General features: G+C 37.6%; 1 protein-coding gene across 6 annotated transcripts in view; it reads left to right on the top strand.

Moving 5' to 3' along the window:
- Positions 1-27467, top strand: part of SPIDR (scaffold protein involved in DNA repair) — a 551334-nt gene that overhangs the window by 3335 nt on the left and 520532 nt on the right. For 5 of the 6 annotated variants that reach the window (XM_020992493.2, XM_078153428.1, XM_078153429.1 and 2 more), the window contains exons 2-4: positions 12816-12956; positions 15891-15960; positions 20824-20973. In XM_020992493.2, the coding sequence (XP_020848152.1) occupies positions 12816-12956; positions 15891-15960; positions 20824-20973 (361 nt within the window). The remainder of the gene's footprint in view (positions 1-12815; positions 12957-15890; positions 15961-20823; positions 20974-27467) is intronic. The other variant, XM_078153426.1, reaches the window with a different exon arrangement.

Genomic DNA, 27467 nt, shown 5'->3' with positions numbered 1-27467 from the left:
TAGAAGGAATCTTAAAGGTCACTTATTTCAATATCCTTGTTTTACAAATAAGGAATCAGATCTAGAGAGGTTCAGTGACTTGTCTCATAGGTAGTAAGTGTTATAGCTGGGATGTAAATTTCAGCTCTCTGACTGCAAATTTACTTCTTCTACCCCACTGAGGGGTGTTGTGACTCTCTAGGGAGGTAATGGATGTAAAGCACTTTGAAAACCTTACAGGGCTATATAAATGCAAATTGTTGTTGTTATTGTTATTATTATTATTAGCCTTCATTCACCAGACCTCTAGTCTGGTCATAACTTCATTTCTTGAGCTTACAGTAGCACTCCTGCTGAGCTCAAACAATGTTTATAGAGAAATTGTGGGGTGTGCTGGTAAATGTTTATCAGTTGAGCTATCTAGCCACCTATACTTTTAAGTTTGGTCTGAATTATTAACACTTTTTTAAAAGTGGACAGTCAATGAAACAATAAATCAAACTCTGATTTGTAGCCGTTTTTGATTTCTGAGGTATAAACGCTCACAGTGAAATGGAAACCTGTCTAAGCTGGCTTCCTCACTCTTCCTACCCTGAAATATTAATTTTTCTTTGTATTCTTCATATTTTTATGGCACAATTGTATTACATTGATTATATCAACATTTATGTGGCCATTTCCTAATTGTTGAACATAGAGGTTGCTTGTTGTTATTACAGATAAAAGTGCTATGAATATTTTTATACCAGTAGGTCTTCTTTCTACCTTTTAGTAACATCTTTGTAGGCTATCTAGATCTACAAACACATGTACATACATAACAAAAATGTATATATGTAGTTATACATATATGCACACGTTTGTATAAACACATGCCCACATACGTATACACAGACACATATTTTAGTGGGATTTCTCATCCCCACCCCCAGTTAAGGATCTTGCTTCAGACTACACTGGAAAAAAAATGAGGTATTTTAAAAAGAAGTTTCTATATTGTTTAATTCATTTTCTTTTTAAGGACTGGACCTATGATTTCACTAGTGCAGGGAGCTTCTGGTGTGAAAACTTCTTCTATCCATCAGCAGCTAATATGGAACTTAGTCTTGGGGAGTCACCTGGAGCATTAAGAAGTTAAATGACTGGCCTTTGGTCAGGTAGCTATCAGGGGAAGGATCTGAATCCATGTCTTTCTAGACTATGTGAGATAATGTGATTTTAATCTCTTCTCCTCTCATATTACTCAAACATATTATTCCATTATCTCATCCTTCACTTGTGTCTTGGATGAATAGGTGGTCATACTCTTTATCAAGATGAACCCTACAAATGTGTCCTTGATCCACTCCCCTCTGGTCCTCTCTAGCTGGTTGCCTTTTCTGTCATTCCTGCTTTCTTTCTCTTTCTGATCCTGAGTCTCCATATCTAGTGGGTCCTTCCCTACCACCTGCAAACACAGCCAAGTCTCCCCTATACTTTATAAACCCCCTCTTTTGATCCAACATTCTCACTGAGTATTATTCTATATCCGTCATCCTCCTCCATTAAACTCCTTGAGAAAGACTTCCTGCATGCCTCTCTACTCTCATCTTCCAAATTTTCTACTATCTGGCTTCTGCCGTTATCATTCAACTGAGACTGCTATTTCCCAAAGTTAGCAATGATCCTTTTTAATGATTTATAGGAGAAGAGAGGCAGTATAATGTAGTTTGTAGGGTGCTAACTGCTCCTTCTCAGGCTCCTTTGCCTTGATCTTCACCCAGGTCACTGGCACTCATTCCATATAACCACTCCATTGCCAAATCTTGTCATTTCTACCTTCACAACATCTCTAATATATACTCTAAGCAAGAGGTGATGAGGGCCTGAATTAGAAATGGTAGCCAAGTGAGTATACTCCACCATTTCTAATTCAGGCCCTTATCACCTCTTGCTTAGACTATTCAAATAGCTTTCTAACTGACCTTCCAGCCTCAAATCTCTCCTCACTCCAACCCATTCACTACCCAGATTACAGTGATTTTCCTAGAGCTCAAGTCTGGCCATGTCACTCTCCCCTCAGCCCCATTTACTGAGGGGGGAGTGACATGGCCAGGAGTGTAAATCGTGTGTTTGTTGCCACACAGTTTTGTTTGCATAGAATTTTATTTTTCAAAAATAAAATTTGTCAATTTTATCGATGTTACTTTACTCTGAATTCTTTTGTTTGGTAAGAAGTTTGAACTATTTTCAAGTGATTATGAATAGTTTCTCTTTATCAAAAAGCAGCATGGTGTAGTAAATCAAGGGTTCACCTAGGAGTCAGAAATAAATGGTGATATCGAATATTTCTATAAGTCTTTAAGTTTTGCAAAGCACTTTACATACATTATCTCATATGATCTAGAAAGACATGGATTTAAATCTTCCCTGTGATAGCTGCCTGACCATAGGCCAGTCATTAAATTAAATGAGAAATAAATTAATGTTCCAGGTGACTCTCTAAGACTAAGTTCCAGATGAACTGCTGATGAGTTAGAGGAATTTTCACACCAGAAGTTCTCTCCTCTGGTGAAAATCACAGGTCCGGTCTAAAGAATACAGACAACACTTTGAAGAATTCTTTATATCCTTTGATCATTTATCTGTTGGGAAATGAGGGTTATTCTTGCAAACTTGTATTAATTTCTTATAGATTTTCTAAGTTAACCAAATGGAAAGAGACTAGAGCTAGATAGAGAGACCTGGGTGTCGTCTGCATAGAGATCATAATTGAACCCAGAGGAGCTGATGAAATAAAGTGAGATGGTTTAGAGCAGGTTCTCACTCCTGGTATAGAGGGAGAAGAGAAGAGGGCCCAATGCAGTGCTTTAGGGATTACCCAGTTGCTGGGTATGATGTAGATGAAGATCCAGCCCAGGAGACTGAGAAGGAACAGGCATACAGGTAGAAGAACCAGGAGAGAGCAGTGTCATGAAAACTTAGAGAGGAAAGTGAATCCAGGAGGTTATTAAGCAATTGAAAGCAATTTTTCATGTGGTTTTTAATAGTTTCTTTTCCACCTTCTTGCACTTGCTTCTTTTGGCTAGCTCTACTAGTTTGATGGGTTACCTAAGGAATAGAAATCTGGAGATAACAGAGCATTCACTTAATCAAGGCTTTATTTCTCTAAAGCAGGTCTACTCAAGGTTTGCATCAGAGTTTATAGATTGTTACTACATTGAAAGCCTCTTTGAGGGCAGAGTACAATCTCTACTAACGAGTTTTTGTTAGCCTTGTTGTTGTGTAAAGTTATTTCACAGATTAAAACTGATTGATGACTGTAGTCCTTCCTCCCTAATATCTGGTATTTGAACTTGAGCTATCTCCATCTCTCCTTAGTCTTTTCTCCTTTTGCTCAGCAAAGGAATTAGTGATTTTAGAGAACTTGGTAACCATGAAAGGTTTTGATGACATTTTTAGGAGATGCTGGTGGCCCCTGAATTCAGATTGCTTTTCCTGTGAGTGGACCCTTAATTTCCGAAGCAACTTGCCCCACCAGAGTAGAAGTAAAGGTTTCATTGGGATGTGTCTCCTCTGCCCCCCTCTGTAGTGCTAGATACCAGCTGTGTACAGATCAGCCATAGACTGACTATGGGTATCTGTAGGGATGATTTCTCTAGTTACAGTACTTTGTAATTAGAGAGCTGTACTTGCCCTTTTGATGAAGAACCATTAAACTTCTTTGTGTTAAGTAAGCAAAAAGATAATGTTTCACTGGCTTTTCTTCCTTTGCAGTTCAGAGGACTTGGGACTATCTTAAATGCGCCTGATGCTTTCCCCCCCCCTCAAATATGACAGTAAATGCAGAGTTCTGCACCCCTGGTCCCTCACCTGTCCTAAGAAGGGAAGGAGGTTAATTTTTCTCATCTCTTCTTTGGGACCAAGTTTCATCATTGTAATTATATAGGATTCAGGTTTTTTTCCCACTTCCTTTGAAGGAAGCCGGTAGGGAGAGCATTCTAGACATGGAGGACATCCAGTGAAAAGATGTAGGGTCAGGATTATTGCCATCAGTTATATTATTTTAATGTTTGTACAACTATCTCTCTTCCCATCAGTCCCTTGGCTGCTTCATAGTCTACATATTCATTCTTTCCTGTGGCATTGTAATATTCTATTATATTCATGTACTGAAATATGTTTTAAGCATTCTCCTGGTGAAAGACATTTGTTTGTTTCTACCTCTTTGTTATCACAAAAATTACCCCTTAAAATATTCTGAGATAACCATCTATCTATCTATCTTTCTCTCTCTGTATATGTGTATACATATACATATATACACATATATATATATACATACATATATATGTAGTTTTTTTATAGTCTGGCGCTTTAAAAAGTCTTTCATTTTAGCTTGAAGCTTTTTAAGTGCTTTGATACTCCATGTCATTTGTATTCTAGGTGACAAGTAAAAAGATTCAGCATTTTCATTGTTTGGCTCATACAGGCCCTGTTCTATGCCTGGAATGAATCCTTCTCTTTCTTCAAGGCCTGGTTCAGGGCACCACTTCTTCCCATTTTGTTTGTGTCTCCCAAGTTTGTGGATTCCTTAATTATTCATAGTCCTTATACCTGTTGAATTGTTTTACCTTTGGTCTTTTATAAGCCACATTGTCCCTTTACTATAGACTCAGATTTTGATTTTTTCTTTGCTGTGCTAAATACAGTAAACAGTATATAATAGAGCTAGACTTTGAAAATAGTGAGCTCTGTGAGGAAAGGGGTTAGCCTCATCTCTGGGCCTTGAATTCTTCCACTTTATCATTATGATCATCATAGCTAACACTTATATAGTGCCTGCTACGTTTCAGGTACTTTGTTAAATACTTTACAATTAGTTTCTCATTTTGTCCTCATAAGAACGCTGGGAAGTAAGTGCAATTATTATTCTCATTTTGCAGATGAAGGCACTGAGGCAGATGGGTAAAGTGACTTGCTCAGGTCAGGAAGCTATTGTCTAAAGATTAATTTGATCTCAGGCTTTTCTGACTCCAGGCTCTGTGCTTGATGCGCTGTGGCGCCACCTAGCCACCACTACAGTGCAGGATTGTCTGGGCGTTTTATTATTTCCTTAAAGGATATTTTTCTTATTCTGACTTTAATGTGATAATTCTAGGAAATTACAAGATCTTGCAGACTGAATTTACCACCAGTTTGTGCTGGGGTATCATAATAATAATAGCACCTCCGTACTGCCTGGTAATCCTTTCATTCCACTTTTATTGCCTTTCACATTCCAAATAATCAATCAGCAAGCATATATTAATTACCGCCTCTGTGCCATGCACTGTTCTAAGTGCTTTGGATACAAAGACGAAAATGGAACAGCTCTTGCCTTAGGCTGGTGGTGGTGCAGTGGACAGATGAGCCCCGAGGTAGGGAGATTTGAGTTAATATCCTGCCTCAGACACTCACTACCTGTGTAGTACTAGATAAGTCATTTAACCTCTGTCTTCCTCAGTTTCTTCATCTGTAAAATAGTAATAGTAATAGCACTTCCCTCCTAGAGTAGTTGTGAGGATCAAATGAAATAATAATTGTAAAGTGCTTAGCATGGTACTTGCCACATAGTAGGTGCTATAGAAATACTTATTCCTTTCTTTCCTTCCCAGTTCCCTTCAAACTCACATACCATTGAGGATACAGAATATACATATACAAGTTCTCTGTGCATCCCCATTGCTTTCTTTATACTATTGTCCTCTTTCCCCCCCACATGAGGATTGTTTTTCTTGTGTTTTCAAAATTCCATTCTTAACAATTTCCTATGGCTGATTTCCATCAGGGGCTCTTACCTATTCATTCTCTGAACCCTTTAAAACCAGTAACCAGGAATTCTTGGAACTGTATGCTAACACAGTGCAAGCAGGTCCTTATCGGTCTTACCAAGCTGGAAAGTCTTCTAGTATGGGCTTAGCTACAGCCTAGAAAAGTTCAATGAATCATGACCAGAAATTTGGCTCATATTTGATTAAAAAAATTGTTTTGGCCACAGCAGTTCATGAATTTGACCAGTAAGGTATAGAGGGATAGCAGTGAAATCACAGACTTTTTGAAAGTGTTCAGGTATTGAATATATTCATGTTTCCTAGAAAGAAATTTGAAAAAAAATCAATTGACAGTTAAACTTTGTAGAGGGAACACAAAACTTAATGCAGCAAATACTAAAAACAAAAACCTATATTCTATGTTAGGATTAATCATGGAAGATAGTGGAATGAGAGAAGTATAGGAAAATGGAAGAACAGAGGGAAGTTAGGAAATAAGTACAGAGTCTATCAGAGTCAGTAAACATTAAGTTCCTACTTTGTGCTGGCACTTGTGCTAACCTGTGAGGATATAAAGAAAGGCTTAAGACAGTCCTTGCCTTTAAGCAGCTCACTGTCTAATGAGGGAAGACAATACACAGACGCTAAAAAGGGGAAGGGGGTGGAAGGTTACCCAGTGGGAGGGGGCTTGATGAAATCCTGCAGCTGGGAAGGGAGATGATCTGAGGAGGTAAGAGTTTTAGAGTTTATTTCATTTTGAAGAATTATGAGTTTCTAGAGATTGTGAAGTCCAAGAAAGTAGCCACATTGAGAAATGATGATGGCCTGGCTACCGAATTGAACATCAGGGCCTGATTTAGAATCCTGGCTTTGCTCCTTGTTGTCCATATGACCTAAAAAGTGGGACCTGGAACTGAACATCATATTCCAAATATGGTACCTCTCTGGGCCAAGTTTTTCCCATTTATGAAATTAGGTAGAAGATTTCTTCTACTTTGAATATTATGATCCTCCTGAAAGACAGGGATAGGAAGAAAGAGCTACTAGGTGTCTTTGGGGAAGAAAAAGGAAAAAGGGGATGATAACGAGAGAAAGAATAGGTTCAGAGGTTTTTATTTGGTTTGTAGGTGTAGGTGTAAGTTACTGCTTCCTTTTGAAATGGTTTTAACTGCTAATTGGTGGTAGAGAGATCCTAGCATAGAGTTTCCTTAATTCTATCTTAGTGGAGTTTAATTTTGCCGGTGAGAACACATTCTAACTATCTGTATCGTCGCAGATCTTGAATTGGGGAAGGGACCTTGGAGGCCATGTAGTCTAGTCTGTACTTGGTTAAGCATCACCATTACAGCATCGGTAACATGTGATCATGCAGTCTTCATTGGAAGACTTCTGGTGAGGAGACATTAAATAGTAGATTTCATGTCTTGTAAGATGCCTTTTATGAATATATCCAGCAGGGGGAGTATGTACTCCTAGTTTGGATTTAGGAAGGTGAGGAGAGTGAGGAGGTTGTGTGTAGAATAAATCATAAAATAAATCTCTTGAAGTTTACACTTGTGGCTTAGTCCCAGTTTATATCTTTTTACATTTTTGAAAAAGTATATGTGCCCTCCTTGCTTCTTTGCAGAGGTTGAGGACTGTGGGTGTGAAATAGTAAATATGCTGTCACCTTTGACTATGTATTTGGTTTTGCTGCATAACTTTTTCCTTTTTAAAAATCTTTATTAACAAAACAAGACTTATGGAATAGGGGATGTATATATTCAGAAAGGAAGGTGACAAAAGATAACTTTGAAAAGTATGTAGGACTTGTTTTGGGGTCCTTGTTTGTCCTCACTTCAGTGGCTAGAATAATCTTAATTCCTTCCACAGTCTTACCCTAGTCTGCTTTTCCAGAATCAATTTTGCATTTCTTCCATATCTACATTTGAATTTCTTAGAATCCAAGACTGATGCAGAATTAGTATTAGCAGGGCTTGGTAAATGACTGAATAAAGTTGCCAATCTGGAGCCACTGGCAGAAATAATGATTTCAATCAATTAACAAGCATTTATTTAATGTTTACTGTGAGGCAGGTTCTGTGCAAAGTAATGAGGATACCAAGAAAGGCAAAAGCAGTCTGTTACCTTAAGGAGCCTATCTTCTTATGGAGGGAGACAACATGTAAACAAATAGGTACTTATAAGATACGTACAGAACAGATGGAAGGTGATCTTTTAGAGCAGCTGTGAGACCAGGAAAGGCCTCCTGCAAGATGTGTTTGAGCTGAGTTTTGAGCCACTGGAGTTTATTGAGTATGAGAGTGATATGCGAAATGACTTTGGCAGCTCCGTGTAGGATAGATTGTAGACTTCAGTTAAGGAGACTGATTAAAAGACTTTTATAATAGTCCAGGTGAGAGGTTCCTCTCCAGGCTGTACCCTGGACTTCATGTAAGGAGGGTGCCCAGGACAGCCATACCTCTTTCTTTTCCAGGCTGCCATCCAGAGTTCCTCTGCCGTGCCTCCCTCTTTCCCTCCCTCCTACTGGGTACTTCTTTCTTCCTGTCCCTTCTCCTTCTGTTCCCTTCTCTCTGTCCTTTTCTGTTTCATTTTATGTATTATTTTCTCCCAATAAAATGTAAGCTCCTTAAGGATAAACACTATTTTTCTTTCTGCTTGTGTTTCTGCCGGTGCTTAGCATAGTACCTGGCACGTAATAAATGCTTGTTGAGTGACTGACTGAACTAAGGTAGTGGCTGCATGAATGGAGATCAGAGGGGACACATGAGAGTTGTTGCGAAAGTAGAAATGACAAGATTTGGCAGTGGATGGGATATATGGGGTGTGAGTGAGGGGGTGAGGGTGACACTAAAGATGTGAACCTGAGAGAATTGTGTTATCCACAATAACAGTAGGACATTTCATAAGGTGGCACAGTTTTTGGGAAAAATTAAGCCTAGTTTTAGACCTGTTGAGTTTGAGGTGCCATAGAGACCTTTAGATAGAGGCGACCTATAGGCATTTGAAGGTTTGTGTCTGGAGCTTAAAAATGTTAGGATAAAGATTGAGGAGTCAACTGGATGATAACTGAAGTCCTGAGAGAGCGTGAGTTTGTTAAGAGAATTGAGAGAAGAGAAAACAACCAAATGGAAGAATAAATGAATAAAATATTTGTTAAGTACTTTCTGTGTGCCAACCAGTGTGCTAAGCATTAGGGATACAGATAGAAAAGCAAGAGAGTGCTTGTTCACAAGGAGCTAACATTCTGATTGAGGGAGACAGCACACACAGGTTGGATGTAAGTAGATAGAGAAATCTATTTGATCTGAAATCTAATCTGATCCTTGGGTTTCAGCTTCAGAGAAGATGGCAATGCCTGGGAGGGCCAGTGGCAGGCCGGGTGATAAGGCCTGGTGGTCCTGCAGCAATTTCCTGGAGAATTTATTCCTGTGAGAACTTATTTTCTTAGGGAGGTGCAGTACCATTAGACCGCTCTGCCCTCTGTGGCCCAGCAGATGCCAATCCCACAGCCTGAGGTTAAGGAACAAGATGCCTGAGTTGCTGCTGTTGCCCTTTGCACCATCTGTTATCAGCCAACATCACTGTCATGGTTAGCAGGCTTGGGTGGCTGTGGTAAATGAGGAGGAGACAGTGGGTTCAGAGGAGCCCACTGGTGGTGGGAGCAACATCAGGAATGCAGGTGTAGGAGCACGGTCCAGACCAGATCCAGAACCTTGGGAATCTCCTCACTTAAGGTCATAAGGAAGATGAGGAGCTTGAGAGAGAAACAGAGGAGGAGTAAGAGAAGAAAGAGAGTCCAGTGTTTCTGAAATTGAGAAAGAAAAGATCATGCAGAAAGAGAAGGTGGCAAATGCTGTCAAGAAGTCAAGGAGCATGAGAAGTTTTTGCTGTTGTTCTGTTGTTTCAGTTATATCTGACTCTTCATGACCCCATTTGGAGTTTTCTTGGCCAATATAACTGAAGTGGTTTGCCATTTCCTTCTCCAGCACATTTTACAGATGAGGAACTGAGGCAGATAGGGTTAAGTGACTTTCCCTGGGTCACACAGCCAGTGAATGTCTGAGGCAGGATATGCACTCATGAAGGTGATGAATCTTTCTGACTCCAGACCTAGCACTCTACTACACCACCAGGCTGCTCTGATGAGAAGTTTAGGCCTCCAGACTTTTTTGGTTGGGAGGTCGTTGGTGGGCTTTGACTAAGCAGTTTCAGTAGAATGGTGGTGCCAGATTGCAGTGGGCTGTTGGGGGCCACTGATTAGTGAGGAAGTACTAAGCGCAATGGCTGACACATAGTAGCCATTTGATAAATGCTTGTTGACTTGAGTTGGGAACATCAGACGTAGATAACTTTTCCCAGAAGTTGGACATTGAAGAGGAATAGAGATATAGGACAGTTACTGGGTCAAGGGAAGACTGTTTTAGGATTTTTTGTTTTTGTTTTTTGGTGAGACAGTTGGGGTTAAGTGACTTACCCAGGATCACACAGCTAGGAAGTGTCAAGTGTCTGAGGCCGGATTTGAACTCAGGTCCTTCTGACTCTAAGGCCAGAGCTCTATCCACTGCTCCACCTAGCTGCCCCTTAAGGCTGTTTAGGATTGAAGAGAATTGAGCATATTGATTGGTAGAGAAGAGGGAGAGAAGATAAATGCTGGAGTAAGGTCCTGAACAAGCCAGGAAGGAAAGGGATTTCCCTTAGCAAGGAGTTGAGATAGTTCTTGCACTGACCCTGGAAGAAGGAAGAAAAGAATTGGTGATGATGATGATGAAAATTTTTTTGAGAATTGGAGAAAAGTTGAAGGAGTCCCTATCTGGCCTCAAAATTCACAGTGACTTTGGAGACTGTCATTTCCTGTATAAGTAAGAGCGTGTGAGTGTGAGAGAGTGTGTGTGTGTGTGTGTGTGTTTGGTGGGGAGAGAGATTAGAAGCATGGGGCTTAAAAGGAGAGGGTAATTTTAGTACAGTTCCTGTGGAAAATGATAAAAGAACTCTCTAAGGCTAGAATAAGAGGATTTGCCAGGTAGCAGTGAGGATCCTGCACATATTAAACATCACATATTTATAGTGAATGAAATCAACTCAATTTAATGACTTTTTCTTAGTTACACATACAAACCTGAGAGTATATTTGTTTTACAGAATGCTTTTTCATTAGTGTAGGAGCAGGGGAGCACCTCCTATTTTTGGAGCATGTGAATATGATCACATGTTGGATATATTGGGAGCAGGAACAGAGCAAGTATATAGGAGCTACCCAGAGTTGAGGATTAACAGGTTGGGAATTGGCAGGAAGTCAGGGGTGTGAGTAATTCTAGGGTTGTGGCTTAATGAATCATTCACAGGACACACAGTGGGGTCAAGACTGAGTTTGGAGACTAGGGAAATCAGAGCAGGGGAGATGACTGGGAGTAATAGTGACTGAATTGAAGGATCAAAAGTGTTGCTGCAGGTGACAGACACTTTTATTGTGAGTAAAAAAGCGAGGGGTGAAAACAATCAGAGATAGTAGAATGTTATGAAGTCATCAGTGATGTCTAGGGTGTGACCATGCTAAAGTAGTCTGGTGGAGGACTTACTGGACATAAACAGTGGTGTGGTCAACATCATAGAGAGGGAAGGTAGAACCGAGGTGATGGAGTAATAGTCATAATGATAGCTAGCATTTGTATGGTGCCTACTGTGTGCCAAGCACTTTATGAAAGAGGCACAAGTTCCATCTTCTTCTTTCCTTTCAAACAAAACTACTCCAAGCATATCTAGAAAACACACTAGACCAAATCTTGACTAGCAAATCCAAGAAAAGAGTCACAGTGAGTCATTTTTCTAGTGTAGGAGACAGGCTGAGAGATCTGTGAACATTCCTTCCTTTTCTAGATGTTTATTAACCATGACATTGTGATTTAGAACTTTCTCATGAATTGAGATCATGCTCATTGACCTATAACTTCCTTTTCCTTTGTTGAAAATTGGGAGAACCTTTGTTCTTTTAAATCCTTTGGTACTTCTCCCATTCCCTATAATTTTTCAGGTATCACCAATGATGGTCCAATAACTATTTCCGATTTCTTTAAGTACTCAAAGATGTAATTCATCTAAGCCAGATGACTTGGATTAGTTAAGGGCAACTAAGTGTTCTCTTTATATCTTTTCATTTCTCTTAGGATTCAAGATAAGTAAGTGATTCTAAAGTGAGGGTCTGACCATGACACCACCTGCTCAGTGAACTTGGGGGCTCTCTTTTGCCTTCTGAATCAAATACAAAGTCCTTCCTCTGGCATTTAAAATTCTTTATAAGCTCACTTGTTCTCCTACCTTTACAGTCGTGTCTTCACAAACTCCGTGACCCAGCTACAGTGGCCTGCTTATAGCGTCCTGAACATGACCCTTCATCTTTTGTTTCCATGTCTTTGCGTTGACTGTCCCCTGTGTCTATTATGTTCTCCCTCTTAGGTCTGACCCTTAGCTTCCCTGGCTTCCAGGAGGGTAGGCAAAGAGAGACTTTGGCAGTTGATTAGGTGGGTATCATATGCTTCTAAGTCATTTGTATTAATTTGAAGTTTGGTAGTTTGTGAAAAGAATCTTAATTATGATTGAAATCCAGGTGAGTAATGCATAGCTAGGATGTAGCCAAACTGATACTTAACTAACCTGGGAAATGTTTTAGGCATCTGAATTAACAAAGAATATAATTCTTACCTTCTTCCAATTCTGATTGAGGAAAAGTTTCAGAGATGGAAATACTGCGATAATCTAGAATGTAGGTTATTACCCTGTGTCAGTTGGTGTGTAATACTATAATGTACCACAATGAAAGTGCTTTTCAAAATTGGATGTGTTTTAAAGCCCTCTAAAAGTGACTTGAAGATTCTTTTTTACCTTCGATTCTTTGTGTAACTTTCTCCTTTAGCATGGTTAATTGAGAGTTTACTTTTTATTTGGCATAATACTGATTTGTTTGTTGTTTTCACTTTTTAAAAATATTAAAAATATTTAATATTTAATATTTAAATATTTAAAATATTTAAAATATTATTTTTACAGCGAAGAAAGACGTGGGATACAGAATGCACACTCTTTCCAGGAGAGAGTGTATCTAGCTTCGGAAAAGAAGATGCAAATACATCCCTCTCCAAAGCATGGCTTAAGTGTGGTGATGGCTTTCAAAGTGACTCTGTGCCGCCGGTAAGGGTCTTTTCAAATTACTCTCCTTGAAGGTCAGAGATGGTTTTCCAGCATGTTGTAGTGGAAGGAATGTTGATGTAGACGTGTTGAACTGGAAGTCATGGGACTTGAATTCCTTTTCCAACTTGACTACTTACTATCTGGGTGACCTTGGGCAAGTCCGTCCATCTCCCTGGATGTCAGTTTCCTAATCTGTAAATTGAAGGGATTGGACTAGATGGCCTCTGTTGTCCTTTCAGCCTTTAAATCTTTGATCGTTTGGTTCAGTGTTTGAGTGGGGTATGATTTAGGACAGCTGCTATCTGGGGTTTCATGCATTTTTAAAATTTATCGTCTAATTCTCATCTTAGCTGTACATAATAAGCCTGACTTTTCTGCTTCCTCATACGATTCTGTTTGAATCTAGTGACCTTTTCATGTAGAATTTTAAAAACTGGGGAATTACATTAGGCCACAGCAACAGAAAAGTAAAGGATATTAGAATAATAACGTGTTGTGGTATCTGTTGCTACCTTCTTTGCCCAGAGTGGTAATTGTGCTCTTTACCTTAGGGCTTTACCTTTAATCTTCAGTACTTTTTAGAGTGTCTTCTTCTAGCATTTCTTCACCTGCTATTGGAACAGGTTGTACTATGGGTTGAAGGATGACATTGGATTGTGGAATTAAAAAATTACATATTTGCCTAAAATGTTAATTCCTGAGCTGCAACAGTCTGTCCTAATAGTTCTCTCCAAGGGTTCTGTTGGGGTCCATTGGAGTGTTCTTTTTGCATTGAATTGTAAACTACTCAGTACAAAGGATTATTGTAGTCCCTATTGTTTCCATCTTTGAGTCTTCTCCTTAATTTATATAGTGCTTACTAAATTCTAACTGAGTGGAAATGTTCCCTAATTTTCCATACCATTTATTATTACCTGCTACCGCACTACTGGCGTCCTCAAGTTGAGAGTCTTCTTTCAGATTTTCTGGTTTACTTTAATGTTGCATTGGCTTTTTTTTTCTTTTTTAACAACTTTATATAATTCAGGCTGATGAAATTGCATCTCACCAGCATTCTTCCCTATGATCAACAAAATATTCTGATTTTTCCTCTTATTCCAGTATTCCTTCCTGTTAATGGAGTTGGTTTAATTTTCTCCTCAGGTTAGATGTAACTGCTAGTTTCCAGGAAGGCTTAATTATGACTGGAGAAGGCCTTGCAGTCATTTATTCTTTTCTCCTCCACTTATTCTCATATCTAACGATCTTAGACTGATGGATATTTTTGAGATTAAAACCAAAAAATCAAAGTGTTAAGAGTGAGGGCTACCATGCTAGTTAGGAGGCCTAGTTTGGTTTAGTTTAGTTTATAAAAATAGCTCTGCCACACTAAACTTTTTGTAGTGGACTGGGATGAGAACATTGAACTTGGAACTCAGGAGACTGGGTTCCATTTATATTTGTTGAATTGGATTGAATGGCCTTAACACTTAGCAGCTGTATGACTTTCATTGGGCAAGCCTTTGAGCTTCAGATTACTTGTCTGGAAAATTGAGATGGTAATATTTGTGCTATTTTCTATATGTGCTATTCATGAGGAAAGTACTATATAAAATGCTATAAAATATTAACTATAATAACATATTCAATTGATAGTTGATTTCTACCACCCCCCCCTACACTTTATTATGTGTTCATTCTTTGAAGTATTTTAGTTTTATATAAATAGTTCTATTTATAGTAATTGTCTTTATTCAGAAGATTGCTTAGTGGGATAATTTAGTTAATTGAATATTTGTACTTGTAACTGATAATTGGAAATCTATGTACAGTATATCTAATAACTTTTAAAGAATTGGAACATGGTAAGACATGACCTTAAATTGTTTTGAACTATCCATCATTTCATTAATGGGTTACTATTTCCGCTGATGCAGATCCCAGCATCTCCATGTTTTATGTTTTGAGGAATAAAAAAATTACTTCCCTAGTTGTCAGCTTTCTGGTGATAGGCCTGTCAGCATATAACAGCTTAGCTTAGGGTAGAGCTTGTCCCACCTTCCACTCTTCTGGCATGACCTTTGGCATGGTTACCTTCACGCCACCTCGAAGTTACAGAGTAGGACATTAGTGGAGCATCATAACATGTACATTACAAAAACTATCCTGAACATATTTTAATTCTGAATTCCTAAAGCATTGCAGGTTTTTAAGTGTGTTAGGTTCATTTTGAATGTCAGTTATCATTTTTTATATTATTGTACATAAAACTTAAGATAATATGCTTTCTTTTTGTTTAAATTGTGAAAAAATGGTAGTTTACTGTATAAGGACTTCGAATCAGAGAATTTTAGAGCTGGAAGGGACCTGTATGATATATCTAGTCCAACACCCTCCTTTTGCAGATAAGGAAATGGAGCCTCAGAAAAGGGAAGAGAGGAGGGAACAAGTATTTATAAAGTGCCTAATATGTTCCAGGCACTTTGCTGAGCACTTTACCATTATTATCTTCTTTGAGCCTCACAACAGCCTTGGGAAGTAGATGCTATTATTATCCCCATTTTGCAGTTGTGGAAACTGAGGCAAACAGGGTTAAGTGACTTGCCCAGGGTCACAAACTTAGTAAGTGTCTGAGGCTGGATTTGAACTCAGGTCATCTTGACTCCAGGCCCAGCTTTCTATATACTTTACCACTTAGTTGCCTATGACTTGTTCATAGTCTTAGCTGTAGTTAATGCTTTATTGTTTTGTTTTTTTAAAAATCATGATATAGCATAATTGTGCTGTGAAGAATACTTCATTTGTTAAATAAAAGCCAAGGGAGTGGTAATGACCCAGGATTGCTGTGGTGGGCAGTAGGATGTTCTTGTCTCTTCTTAGTGGATAGTATATGTAGTATTGTTGCCTCTTATTTATAGACACTTGAAGTTCTTTCTTCTTACTTTTTGCCCACAGATTATAGAATTGTCCACTGAGATGGCTGTTATGAAGAAGCACCTTGAATCCTCCCTCAAGCCTAAGGAAGGTAAATTTTTCTCCCTGATTTCAAGATAGTAAAAGGCCTCCTCTGACATCTCATCGTGATGCATTCTTGAAGGATATGCCAATTAAGTACAAGCTTGGGCAGGTCCTGTAAACCAGGAAGGATTTGCATACGCACTCAATAATGGGATTGACTATCCTAAACTCACAGAATTTCCTCACCTGGGTGCTGGTGGATTGATACTTTTTTTTTTCTTGGCCACATCCACTTTTGTTAAAATTAGAGAAGAATGATGATTTTCTTTGGTAGAAGGATTGTCCACACTGATGAAAGCACAGATCTTTGCAGTACTGGAGGTTTTTGGTGTAAGAGGCGACTACTTTCTTTGCTTAGACCTGGGGCCTGAAATAAGTCTGGCTGAAAGCATATGTCCCAAGTTCTTGAGATTGTGTTTCTGGCACTCGATGTACAAGAGATTTAGGCCAAAAAAAATTTAAGGGGTCACTACAGACTAATTTTCCCTATTTCCTGAGTTCATATTGAGAGTGGTGGTTCTTAGAAACTGAAAAATTCAGTTCAGTTCACATTTATTAAGAACTTACTTACATATTAAGAACTGGACATTCTGGTAGGCACTGAATCTTCCAATCTGAATCAGTTCTTTTGAGAATCACTGTATGCTATTACTAAATAGTTGTATGAACTCAGGTAAAAACTAAGCAATACTTGTTTATGGCGTACTCCCTAGGGACAAGGCACAGTGTGATAGATCTCATTTTCCCCACGTGTAAATGAAAGATTAAAGCATGATTCCTGCTTACAAAGAGAAATTGTGGACATAATAGCTATAATACAGAATTGGATGTAATAAGTTTAAAGTGGTATGAGACATAAGGAGAAATTTTATTTTCAGTCATAAAAGAAAAATTTAATTATGTTTAGTATACCATATTAAGACAGAAAAGGATATTCATACATTTTATAAAGGTTTTCTAGTTAATTTTCTAGTTAATTCTCACTTAACCAAAAATCAAATTAATCAGGCTGTCAGTTTACATGCTGGTTAATCTGGTTAATCAAGATTTTACTGTATATTTATGGAATACTTATCTGAGGAACTCAGTGTATGATTCATAACACTTCAAGTCTTGTGTCATGGAAGCCTGTCAGTATTGTTGTGAGATACAAATATGATCCATTTATTCTTCAGAAATTAGTAACAAAAGTATTAAAGCAAATAAAGCTACATAAACATTTTTTCCCCCAGAAATGACAAAATGAACTAATGATCATTGTGGACTTAAGGTGTCTTGATTTCTTGGCCTAATCTGTATTTACTGGATAGGTGGTTATTGAAATTTTTCATCCCATTTGTAATTCCTTCAAGAGAGTAGAAACGAAACTCTTTATTATTATCCTTGTGTCTTTCTCCAGTGCTGAGGATAGTGCTTGGCATATAATAAATGCATTGAATGAAGGGTTATGGAATGAATATCATCTTTATTCTTCCCTTTCCCAAAGCCTTCTTTCATCTGTTATGCTCCATGTTACCTTTCCTAAATAGCATTTCCCCCCCTATTTTTCCTTTTTTAGGCAGTTGGGGTTAAATGGCTTGCCTAGGGTCACACAGCTAGTAAGTGTCAAGTGTTTGGTCTGAGGCTAGATTTGAATGCAAGTCCTCCTGACTTCAGGGCTGGTACTCTATCTACTATGCCACCTAGCTGCCCCTAAATAGCTTTTAAAAAACAGTTTATCTCCCTCTTGTCATTACCATGGAATTTAAATGTTGGGAGAAAAGGAATGAGTGGGGGAGGGAATAAATATTTGGATAGCACGTACTATGTGCCAAGCACTGTGCTGAGCATTTTGCAGATATCTGATTTGATCCTGACGACAACCTTTCAAGGTTGGTGCTATTATTGTCCAAATTTTACAATTGAGTTTCGAAAGTGAGGCAGACAAAAGTTACGTGACTTGGCCAGAGTCACACAGCTAAAGTGTTTGAGGCTGGATTTGAACTCATCTTCCTCATTCCAGGTCTAGTGCTCTATGTACTGCACCACCTTGCTGCCTCAAAAACAGCGTAGGGGTAACAGGAAATCAATCAGAAGTCAACTCATTAGTCACAGGTTACTAGTGGTAGTACCCAGTCTTTGTTGGCAGCTCCACATTGGGGCTTTGTCACGTTTTTAGAACTTAAACCTTAAATTCTGATCTCTAGCATCCAGATCTCTGGCTTTAGGCACATTGTACTGAACCTGAGGTTCTCTGATGTTTTCATTCAGTGACAGATCCCTCCCCTTCACTCAGCTCTACCAAAAAAACATGTTAAGATAGCCACCCCACTCACGATCACCATAGCAACATCCTTACCTTTTGTCTTTCTTATTTCAGAATAAATCAGATCTTACCTTATTTTGTTTGATTAAGAGTAGGACCAGGTAGAGGGAATAGAAGGGGAGGTAGCCAGAGAACAAGATGCAGTTAATTGCAGAGAAGTATGTAAGGAGCTGAATATAGCTCTTCTGTTATTCTCTGAGACACTAGAATCATTTTGACAAATGCCTGTTAAATGCCTTCTGGCACTAGAGAATCACTTACTGTAAGGCACTAGACCAGGGGTACAAAGATGGGGAAAAGAATAATGTAATTCTTGCTTTTAAGTAGCTGAAAATCTAGGAAAAGGGTTATAGGACATGACATGTATTTATTTGTACATTTGGGGGGAAAGGAGAGACCCAAAGCTCTACAGGGAAGGAAGAGAAAAACTTTCAGCTGGGGAGATCAGGAATTGTGTTTCATAGCCAGCATTTTTGGGAAATGTGGACAGAATAATTATCTCCTTATAATGAATAGCTTTTTAAAATTTTTTTTGCTTTTCTCCTATTTTAAAGTTTTGGTTTCAAAAACTAACATTAACTATTTTATTGAGTCCACTACTATAGGCAGGGTACCAGAGTAAAATTGTGCTAGAGGAAAGCTCAAGAGGATTCATATCATCGTTAACAAATATTTATTGAGTACCCCATGAGCATTCTTGGAAATTATAGCCTCATAATTCATTGTCATAAAATTCCTTTCTGAGTCCTTTGTCCATGCTTCAGTGGCTTTGCTAGTCTTTTATAAAACTTTTGTATCAAGTCTAAATCTTTTTATTTTTTAAAAATTTTATCACATATTTAATCTCAACAAAAATGAAGAATATACAGACTACAGACAAGAACTACATTTCTGCAGTACATGAACTTGGAATATTTTGCATTTTGGTAAAAGAAAAAAATATAACCCTTAACAAAATCATAGTAATAATAACTTATTTGTTCTGTCCCTCCCTCTGGTCTCTTTTGTTTCTGTATGTTTTCTTTGGTTCACAATTAAGATAGATATATTATCTTTTTCTTCAGATTTTTTTTTTGTGGTTTTATGTTTTTAAATCATTGATCCAATTGGAATTTTTATAGTATATACTGTGAGGTGTCAGTTTAAATTTGTTTCTTTTTCCCATTGCTATCCATTTCCCCTCAAATTTTTATTAAATAATTCTTAATTTTCCCAATGTCTTGTAGTCTTGCATTTATCAAATGCTAACTTTTCATACACATTTGCATATACTTTTTTTTCCTTCTTCTTTTTTTTTTTTTTTTTTGCTTTTTAGGCAGTTGGGGTTAAGTGACTTGCCCAGGGTCACACAGCTAGTAACTGTCAAGTGTTTGGTCTCAGGCCAGATTTGAAGTCCTCTTGACTTCAGGGCCAGTGCTCTATCCACTGCGCCACCTAGCTGCCCCTGCATATACTTTTCATATATATTTAGTTCTATTTAGCTACAACTATTTTGTCTTTATTGGCATTTCTCTATCCTTCTTAGCTGCATTACCTGCCATTCTGTCTTTGATTCTGTTAATCTTGCTTTTAGTTCATGGTATTTTATACTTTTTCTCCTGAAGTCATTTTGCAAGGCCTCTTCAGTAGATTTTTAAAGGCTATGCCTGAGAATGTATGCTCTGGTAGGTTCTTCTAAGATGAAAAGGCCAGGATTTTTTATTGTCTGAGGACAGCTTCGCTGAATTTGGGAGATTCATCACCAAAAGCTTGGCTACCCTGTGACTTAGTTTAGTCATAGCAGCTCCTGAAGAATGTCTTCTAAGTCACATATGGGTTGCAATCTACATTGGTAGAGGCAATACCTATTCTGATTAATCAGATTCTTTGAAATATTTTTAATTTGGGAGAATTTTGTCATCCTTTTCTCCCAAGATTTATAACTCAGTTCTTTATTTAATTCTTTTTATGCTCTTTATTTTTGGGTAAGTGGAGGCTGATTTTTATTATTTTAGTTCTTTGCATATATCTATTTATGATTTTTATTTCTCTGGATTTCTTGTATTTCTAGTGCTGCTATGGCTGTTATTGTTGTAATATTTGTACTTTTATTTTATCACCCACCTTCTTTTGTTTGTTCATCAACCTTTTGATGAGGATTGATTTTCATGTAAGAATTGCACAACTTTGTTTCTTCTCCCAATTTCTTTTGCTACTTTTGAAGGGGAATCATAAGGAGCCAGGCCTTCTTATGCTCTCTCACTCTGCAATCTACTTCTCTGTCCTCCTTCATCTTATTTTGTTTCTCTTACATGAAATTATTTGTTTTTTGCCCTTGTAATAGATGGTGCTCTGGGCAGATGCTTGGCTTATATCATTATTGAAGTAGGCTTATTTTTTGGTAAGGCATCCCTTCATTTATGAGAGCCTGGTAGAGTGTCTAGCATATATTAGCCATTTAATATCTATTAAATTGAATCTTAAATCTTCATGCAATTAATTAACATTGATGAAATAATTCATTTTGATCAACAAACAGCTTAATTTAATTGATTTTTTCTGATTTTTTTGTGTTTTCTAAAATAGTAGCTTTTCCATCTGAAGCTTCAAAGGGACCTTCTGACATAATATGGAGCTCTAGTGGGAGTGATCTCTCAGAAGAAGATAAAGAGATGCCATGTCAATCTCAGAAATATAAAAGATGTTCTCCCAACATAGATGACAGCAGCAGTGAAGGTAAGTTGATAGATTTTTAAGAAATTCAAGTTCTGTTGCATTTTTTCTTCAGAACCAATGATAATGATATTATATGGTTTGGCCAACTTGTGTTTTTGATTAAAAGTGTAAGAATTAATGGTTAGAAGAAATACTTTCTTGGTTTAGTTATGATAATGTTTTAAATTACATTCATTAGTGTTCTTGGTCATTTGTAGGTCATATGAAAGCTAAGAATTTTAATTATGCTAAAAGCCTTAGATGAACTAAAGTCACATTTACAGCTTTTTAATTATCTGTATCACTTTGGTGATGCTGGACAACATTTAAAAAGGTTTATTTGAAAGGCACGCATTAGAGAGGCCAGTTTTTCCCTTAGTTACTGTGCCTATAATTCTAGGAACTGAATGTGACATAGTGTCAATGATGTAATTAATTGCATTGCTATTTACTTTGATGCTTTGAAAGATCCTTGGTTTCATTCTATGTAAATTGCAATCCCACTGCACTTTGTTGTTATGAGAGATTCTTGTTCATATTTTCACTTTAAAACATCTGTGGAAAATGCCGTCTTGTTCTTTTAGTACATTGTTGATACCGTTGTTGTCCTTCTGTTGCTTCTCATCATTACTCCATATAATCTGAGTTTGAATGAACCTTAGAGACCATCTAATCCATGTATGAATAACACAGGACAAATGTTCCCCTGGCCTTGTCTTGAGGACCGTTATTGTGGGGAATCCACTGTTTCCTTAGGCAACATGTTCTACTTTTGTTCAGCTCTAATTATCAGGAAGTCTTTCCATATGCTGCATTAAAATTGGCCCTCTCTAGTTTCCAGTGATTAGTTCTGTCTTCTGGGGCCAAGCAGAACAAGCTCATCCCTCTTAACAATCCTTCCAGTACTCAAAGATAGTTATCATATATCCATTCTTCAGGCCTCCACATCTTCTCTTTTCCAGGCTGTCCATCCCCAGCTTTTTTAATCAGTCCTCATATGGTATGATCTCAATGCATTAACTATTTCCTCTGGACACTAACCAGCTTATCAGTATTATTCTTAACATTTTGTGCCCAGAAGTATTGGAACACCATTCCAGATATTCTCCAAACAGTGAAAAGTTATCTAGGACTGCGCCCTTCCTAGATTTGGATACAGTCTAAGATGACATTACTTTTCTTTTCTTTTTTTTTAGTTATTGTAGTATGATATGAAACCTTTACAGAAGAGAAATTGTGGCCGAGTTACAATTTGTAGTGGGGTGAAATAAGGGATCTTGTTGACACATTGAATTTGTAGTTTAGTAAAATGACTAGATCAAAGGTTTTTAATTTTTTTTTATGTTAGCCTTTGGCTGTCTAATGAAGGCAATGAATCGTTTCTCAGAATAATGTTTTTAAATACAGAAAATGCAATAATATTACAAAGCAAACCAGTTATATTGAAATACAGTTGTCAAAATATGAAAAGAAACAAGTTCCTGGATCCCAGGCTACAATCTCTGGTCCTAGTTATTTTTCAGGTAAAATGCCATCTAGTTACTCCTTCCTTATATTTTATTTGTGAAATTGATATTTTTAAATCTAAGTGTAAAATTTTACATTTATCTCTATTAAATTTCATTTTATTACATTCAGCTTCATATTTTAGCGTTTCAGATGCTTTTAGATCCTGACTTTGTTTTCCATTGTGTTTTAGTGACCCTTCTCAGCTTTATATTATTTGTCTTTCTTTTATAATTTTTTTGATAATTAATTTATTTTTAGTTTTCAATATTCACTTCCATAATATTTTGAGTTTTAAATTTTCTCCCCCTTTTCACTGCTCCCTCTATCCCAAGATGGCATGCAATCTGATATAGGCTTTATTTATACATTCATATTAAGCATATTTTCCCGTTAGTCACGATGTAAAGAACAATTAGAACTAATGGGAGGAGCCATGAGAATGAAGCAATAAAACAAAACAACAAAGGAAAAGGAGAGCAAATAGTATGCTTCTATTTGCATTCAGACTCTGTAGTTTTTTTTCTGAATGTGGATAGCAGTTTCCATTGTGAGTCTTTTGGAGTTGTCTTAGATCCTTGTATTGCTGGGAAGAGCCAAGTCTGTCAAAGTCAGTCATCACACAGTGTGGCTGTTACTGTGTACAATGTTTTCCTGGTTCTGCTCATTTCACTCTGCATTAGTTTATGTGAGTCTTTCCAGGTTTTTTTAAAGTCTGCCTGTTCATCATTTCTTATAGCACAATAGTATTCCGTTATATCCATATACCACAACTCGTTTAGCCATTCCCCAGTTGATGGGCATCCCCTCAATTTCCAATTCTTTGCCCACACAAAAAGAGCTGCTATAAATATTTTTGTACTTGTGGGTCCTTTCACTATTTTTATGATCTCTTTGGGATATAGACCTAGAAATGCTATTGTTGGGTCAAAGGATATGCACATTTTTATTTATTTATTTTTTATTTTTAGGCAACTGGGGTTAAGTGACTTGCCCAGGGTCACATAGCTAGTAAGTGTCAAGTGTTTGGTCTGAGGCCGGATTTGAATTCAGGTCCTCCTGACTCCAGGGCTGGTGCTCTATCCACTGTGCCACCTAGCTGCTCCGGTATACACATTTTTATAGCCCTGTGGGCATTGTTCCAAATTGCTCTCCAGAATGGTTGGATCAGTTCACAACTCCACCAACAATGCATTAGCGTTCCAATTTTCCTACATCTTCTCCAACATTTATCATTTTCCTTTTTTGTCCTATTAGCCAATCTGATAGGTGTGATATGGTACCTCAGAGTTGTTTTGATTTGCATTTCTCTAATCAATAGTGATTTAGAACTTTTTTTGTATTACTACAAATAGCTTTAATTTCTTCCTCTGAAAACTGCCTGTTCATATCCTTTGACCATTTATTAATTGGGGAATGACTTGTATTCTTATAAATTTGACCCAGTTCTTTATATATTTTAGAAATGAGGTCTTTATCGGAGATACTGGTTGTAAAAATCCCTTTCCAGCTTTCTCTTTCCTCCTAATCTTGGAAGCATTGGCTTTTGGCAAAAACTTTTCAGTTTAATGCAATCAAAATTATGTATTTTGCATTCATAATGTTCTCTATCTCTTGTTTGGTCATAAATTCTTCTCTTCTCCATAGGAAAGTAAACTGTTCCTTGCTCTTCTAATTTGATTATAGTATCACTCTTTATATCTAAATCCTGTACCCATTTTGACTTTATCTTGGTACAGGGTATAGGGTATTGGTTTATGCCCATTTTCTGCCACATTTTTTTCCAGTTTTCCCAGCTGTTTTTGTAAAATAGTGATTTCTTATCCCAGAAGCTAGAGTCTTTGGATTTGTCAAATAGTAGATTAGTATAGTCATTGACTGTTGTGTTTTGCATATCTAACCTAGTCCACTGATCCACAGCTCTATTTCTTAGCCAGTACCAACTAGTTTTGATGATTGCTGCTTTATAATATGATTTAAGATCTGGTACAGCTAGGGCACCTTCCCATGCATTTTTCATTAGTTCCCTTGATATTCTGGACTTTTTGTTTTTCCAGATGAGTTTTGTTACTGTTTTTTCTTAGCTCTATAAAATAATTTTTTTAGTAGTTTGATTGGTATGGTGCTGAATAAGTAAATTAATTTAGGTAGAATTGTCATTTTTATTATATTAGCTCAGCTTACTCATGAGCAACTGATATTTTTGAAATTATTTAGATCTGACTTTATTTGTGTGAAAAGTGTTTTGTAATTGTATTCATATAGTTCCTGGTTTTGTTTTGGCAGGTAGTGATGCCAATGATTTGTATGAACTTATTTTATATCCCACAACTTTGCTAAATTTGTTTATTATTTCAAGTAATTTTTTACTTGATTCTCTAGGATTCTCTAAACATCCCATCATTCATCTGCAAAGAGTGATAACTTGTTTCTTTTTTGCCTATTCTAATTCCTTCAATTTCTTTTTCTTCTCTAATTGCTACAGCTAACATTTCTCACACAGTATTGAGTTATACTGGTGATAATGAATATCCTTGTTTCACCCCCCTGATATTATTGGAAATGCTTCTAGTTTCTCCCCATTACATATAATGCTTGCTGATGGTTTTTGATAGATGCTGTCTATCATTTTAAAGAAGACTCCATTTATTTATGTGCTCTCTGGTATTTTTAATAGGAATGGGCATTGTATTTTGTCAAAAGCCTTTTCTGCATCTATTGAAATAATCATATGATTTCTGTTAGTTTTGTTGTTGATATGGTCAATTATGCTGATAGTTTTCCTTTTTAGGGTATTTTTCTCCTCATTGGCTTTTTTGGACCTCTTTTGCCATTTGGGTTAGGCTATTTTTTAAGGTGTTATTTTCTTCAGTATTTTTTTGGGTCTCCTTTAGCAAGCTGTTGACTTGTTTTTCATGATTTTCTTGCATCACTCTCATTTCTCTTCCCAGTTTTTCCTCTACTTCCCTTACTTGCTTCTCAAAATCCCTTTTGAGCTCTTCCAAGGCCTGGAACTGATTCATATTTTTCTTGGAGGCTTTGGATATAGGAGCTTTGACTTTGTTGTCTTCTTCTGGTTGTATCTTTTGATCTTTTTCACCAAAGTAAGATGATATAGTCTGACTCTTTTTGCGCAGCTTGCTCATGATCCCAGCCAATTACTTGAGTTTTAAACTCTTTGTTAAGGTACGAATCTGTTTCCAGTGTGGAGAATGTACTGTCCCAAGTTTCAGGGGTTTGTACAGCTGTTTTCAGAGATCCTTGTAGGGCCCTGTAAGTTTTCAGTTCTTCCAAGGTGGTATGATAAGGGGCGAGGTGTTTACTCCTTTCCTGGCCTGCGACTACAAGTACTTCTTTCTGTCCTGTAACTGTGAGGAGGGATTCCTCTCCACAATTACTACAAGCTCCACCAAGCCAGCGTTCCTCCTCACCCCAGCACTGCTGCCCAGAACTGTGGCACAGATCCAAACAGGGGGCAAAGCAAGAGATTCCTGCCTCAGCACTGGCAAAGAGATCCCTGCAATCCCTCTTTGATCAGCCACTGGATTCCCCCTCAGTCTGTGGGCCGGAAGCTTGGGAAGCAGCTGCCCCCCCAGCGCCACACTCTTGGGGAATAGAGCTGAAACCCCGCCTTCCTTTCTCAGCACCGACAGAAACAGACTTTTCCCACTGACCTTCTAAGTTGTCTTTGGCATTGGTGGATTGAGGAGTCCAGAAACCTCCACAGCTGCCCGAGATTCAGTCCTCTGAGGCCTGCTCCAGGTTCGCTGTGGCCTGCGGGCCCATGCCCTGCTGCGCTGAGTTCCCAGCCTGGCGTGATACACCTTTCTGATCAATCATCCAGGTTGTCTTGGGCTGGAAATTTGTTTCACTCTGTCTTTTTGTGGGTTCTGCTGCTTCAGAATTTGTTTAGAGCCATTTTTTATGAGTATTTGGAGGGGTTTGGAGGAGAGCTCAAGCAAGTCACTGCTTTCGCTCTGCCATCTTGGGCTCTGCCTCCCTGATAGTTTTCCTAATATTGAACCAGCCCTGCATTCCTGGTATAAATCCTACCTGGTTGTAGTGTATTATTCTTGAGATAAGTTGTCTTTTTGCTGATATTTTATTTAAAATTTTTGCATCTATATTCTTTAGGGAAATTGGACGATAATTTTCTTCCTCTGTTTTGGCTCTTCCCGCATTAGGCATTAGCACCATATATGTATCATAAAAAGATTTTGGTAGGATTCCTTCTTCACCTATTTTCCCAGATAATTTATATAGTATTGGAATTAATTGTTGTTTAAATTTTTGATAGAATTCACTTACAAATCCATCTGGCCCTGGAGATTTTTTCTTATGGAGTTCATTGATGGCTTGTTCAATCCAGCTTTATATTATTTGGAAAATTTTATAAGTATGTCATCTATACCTTTCTTTAAGTCACGGACAGAGCAGATAAGTTCTTATTGTTGTAATTATGGTGCTAGTCCAATCCATGCCTTCTTTATAACAATTCCCTAAGTAGTCATCCATCTTCTACTTCATGACCTTCAGTGACGGGGATGTTGTTGCCTCATGAGGCAGCCAGTTATACTTTTGTATAGTTCTAATTGTTAGTGAATTTTTCTTTATATCAAGGAAAAAATATTATCTATATTTTCTACCTGTTCCTTGTAGTTTCTTGTCTTGGGGGCTAAACAGAACAAGTCTGATCCTTTTTATCATTTTTTTTAACATGACAGTTCTTGATAATGTTACACATAGCCGTCATAGGTTCTCTTCCCCAGCCCTCAGGGTTTTCCTTTAGATTAAATATCCCCAATTCCTTCAATCAGTCCTTGCCATCATGGTCCATAATCTTCCTGGCAAAATTCTAGCACACATTATTAAAAGGTGTGAGCACCATGTATTTGGAAGGCATTGCTTCAATCCTTGCCATTTTTGTCAATTGCCTTTCTAATGTGTTATGTTCACACATTATCTTTTTAATAATATATGTTAGATATAGCTATAGATGGCAGAGTGGG

The sequence above is a fragment of the Phascolarctos cinereus genome, unplaced genomic scaffold (genome assembly GCF_003287225.1).
Source record: "Phascolarctos cinereus isolate Bilbo 61053 unplaced genomic scaffold, phaCin_HiC Scaffold_4;HRSCAF=312, whole genome shotgun sequence".
Lineage (NCBI taxonomy): Eukaryota > Metazoa > Chordata > Mammalia > Diprotodontia > Phascolarctidae > Phascolarctos > Phascolarctos cinereus.
This window is presented reverse-complemented; position numbering and strand designations above follow the sequence as displayed.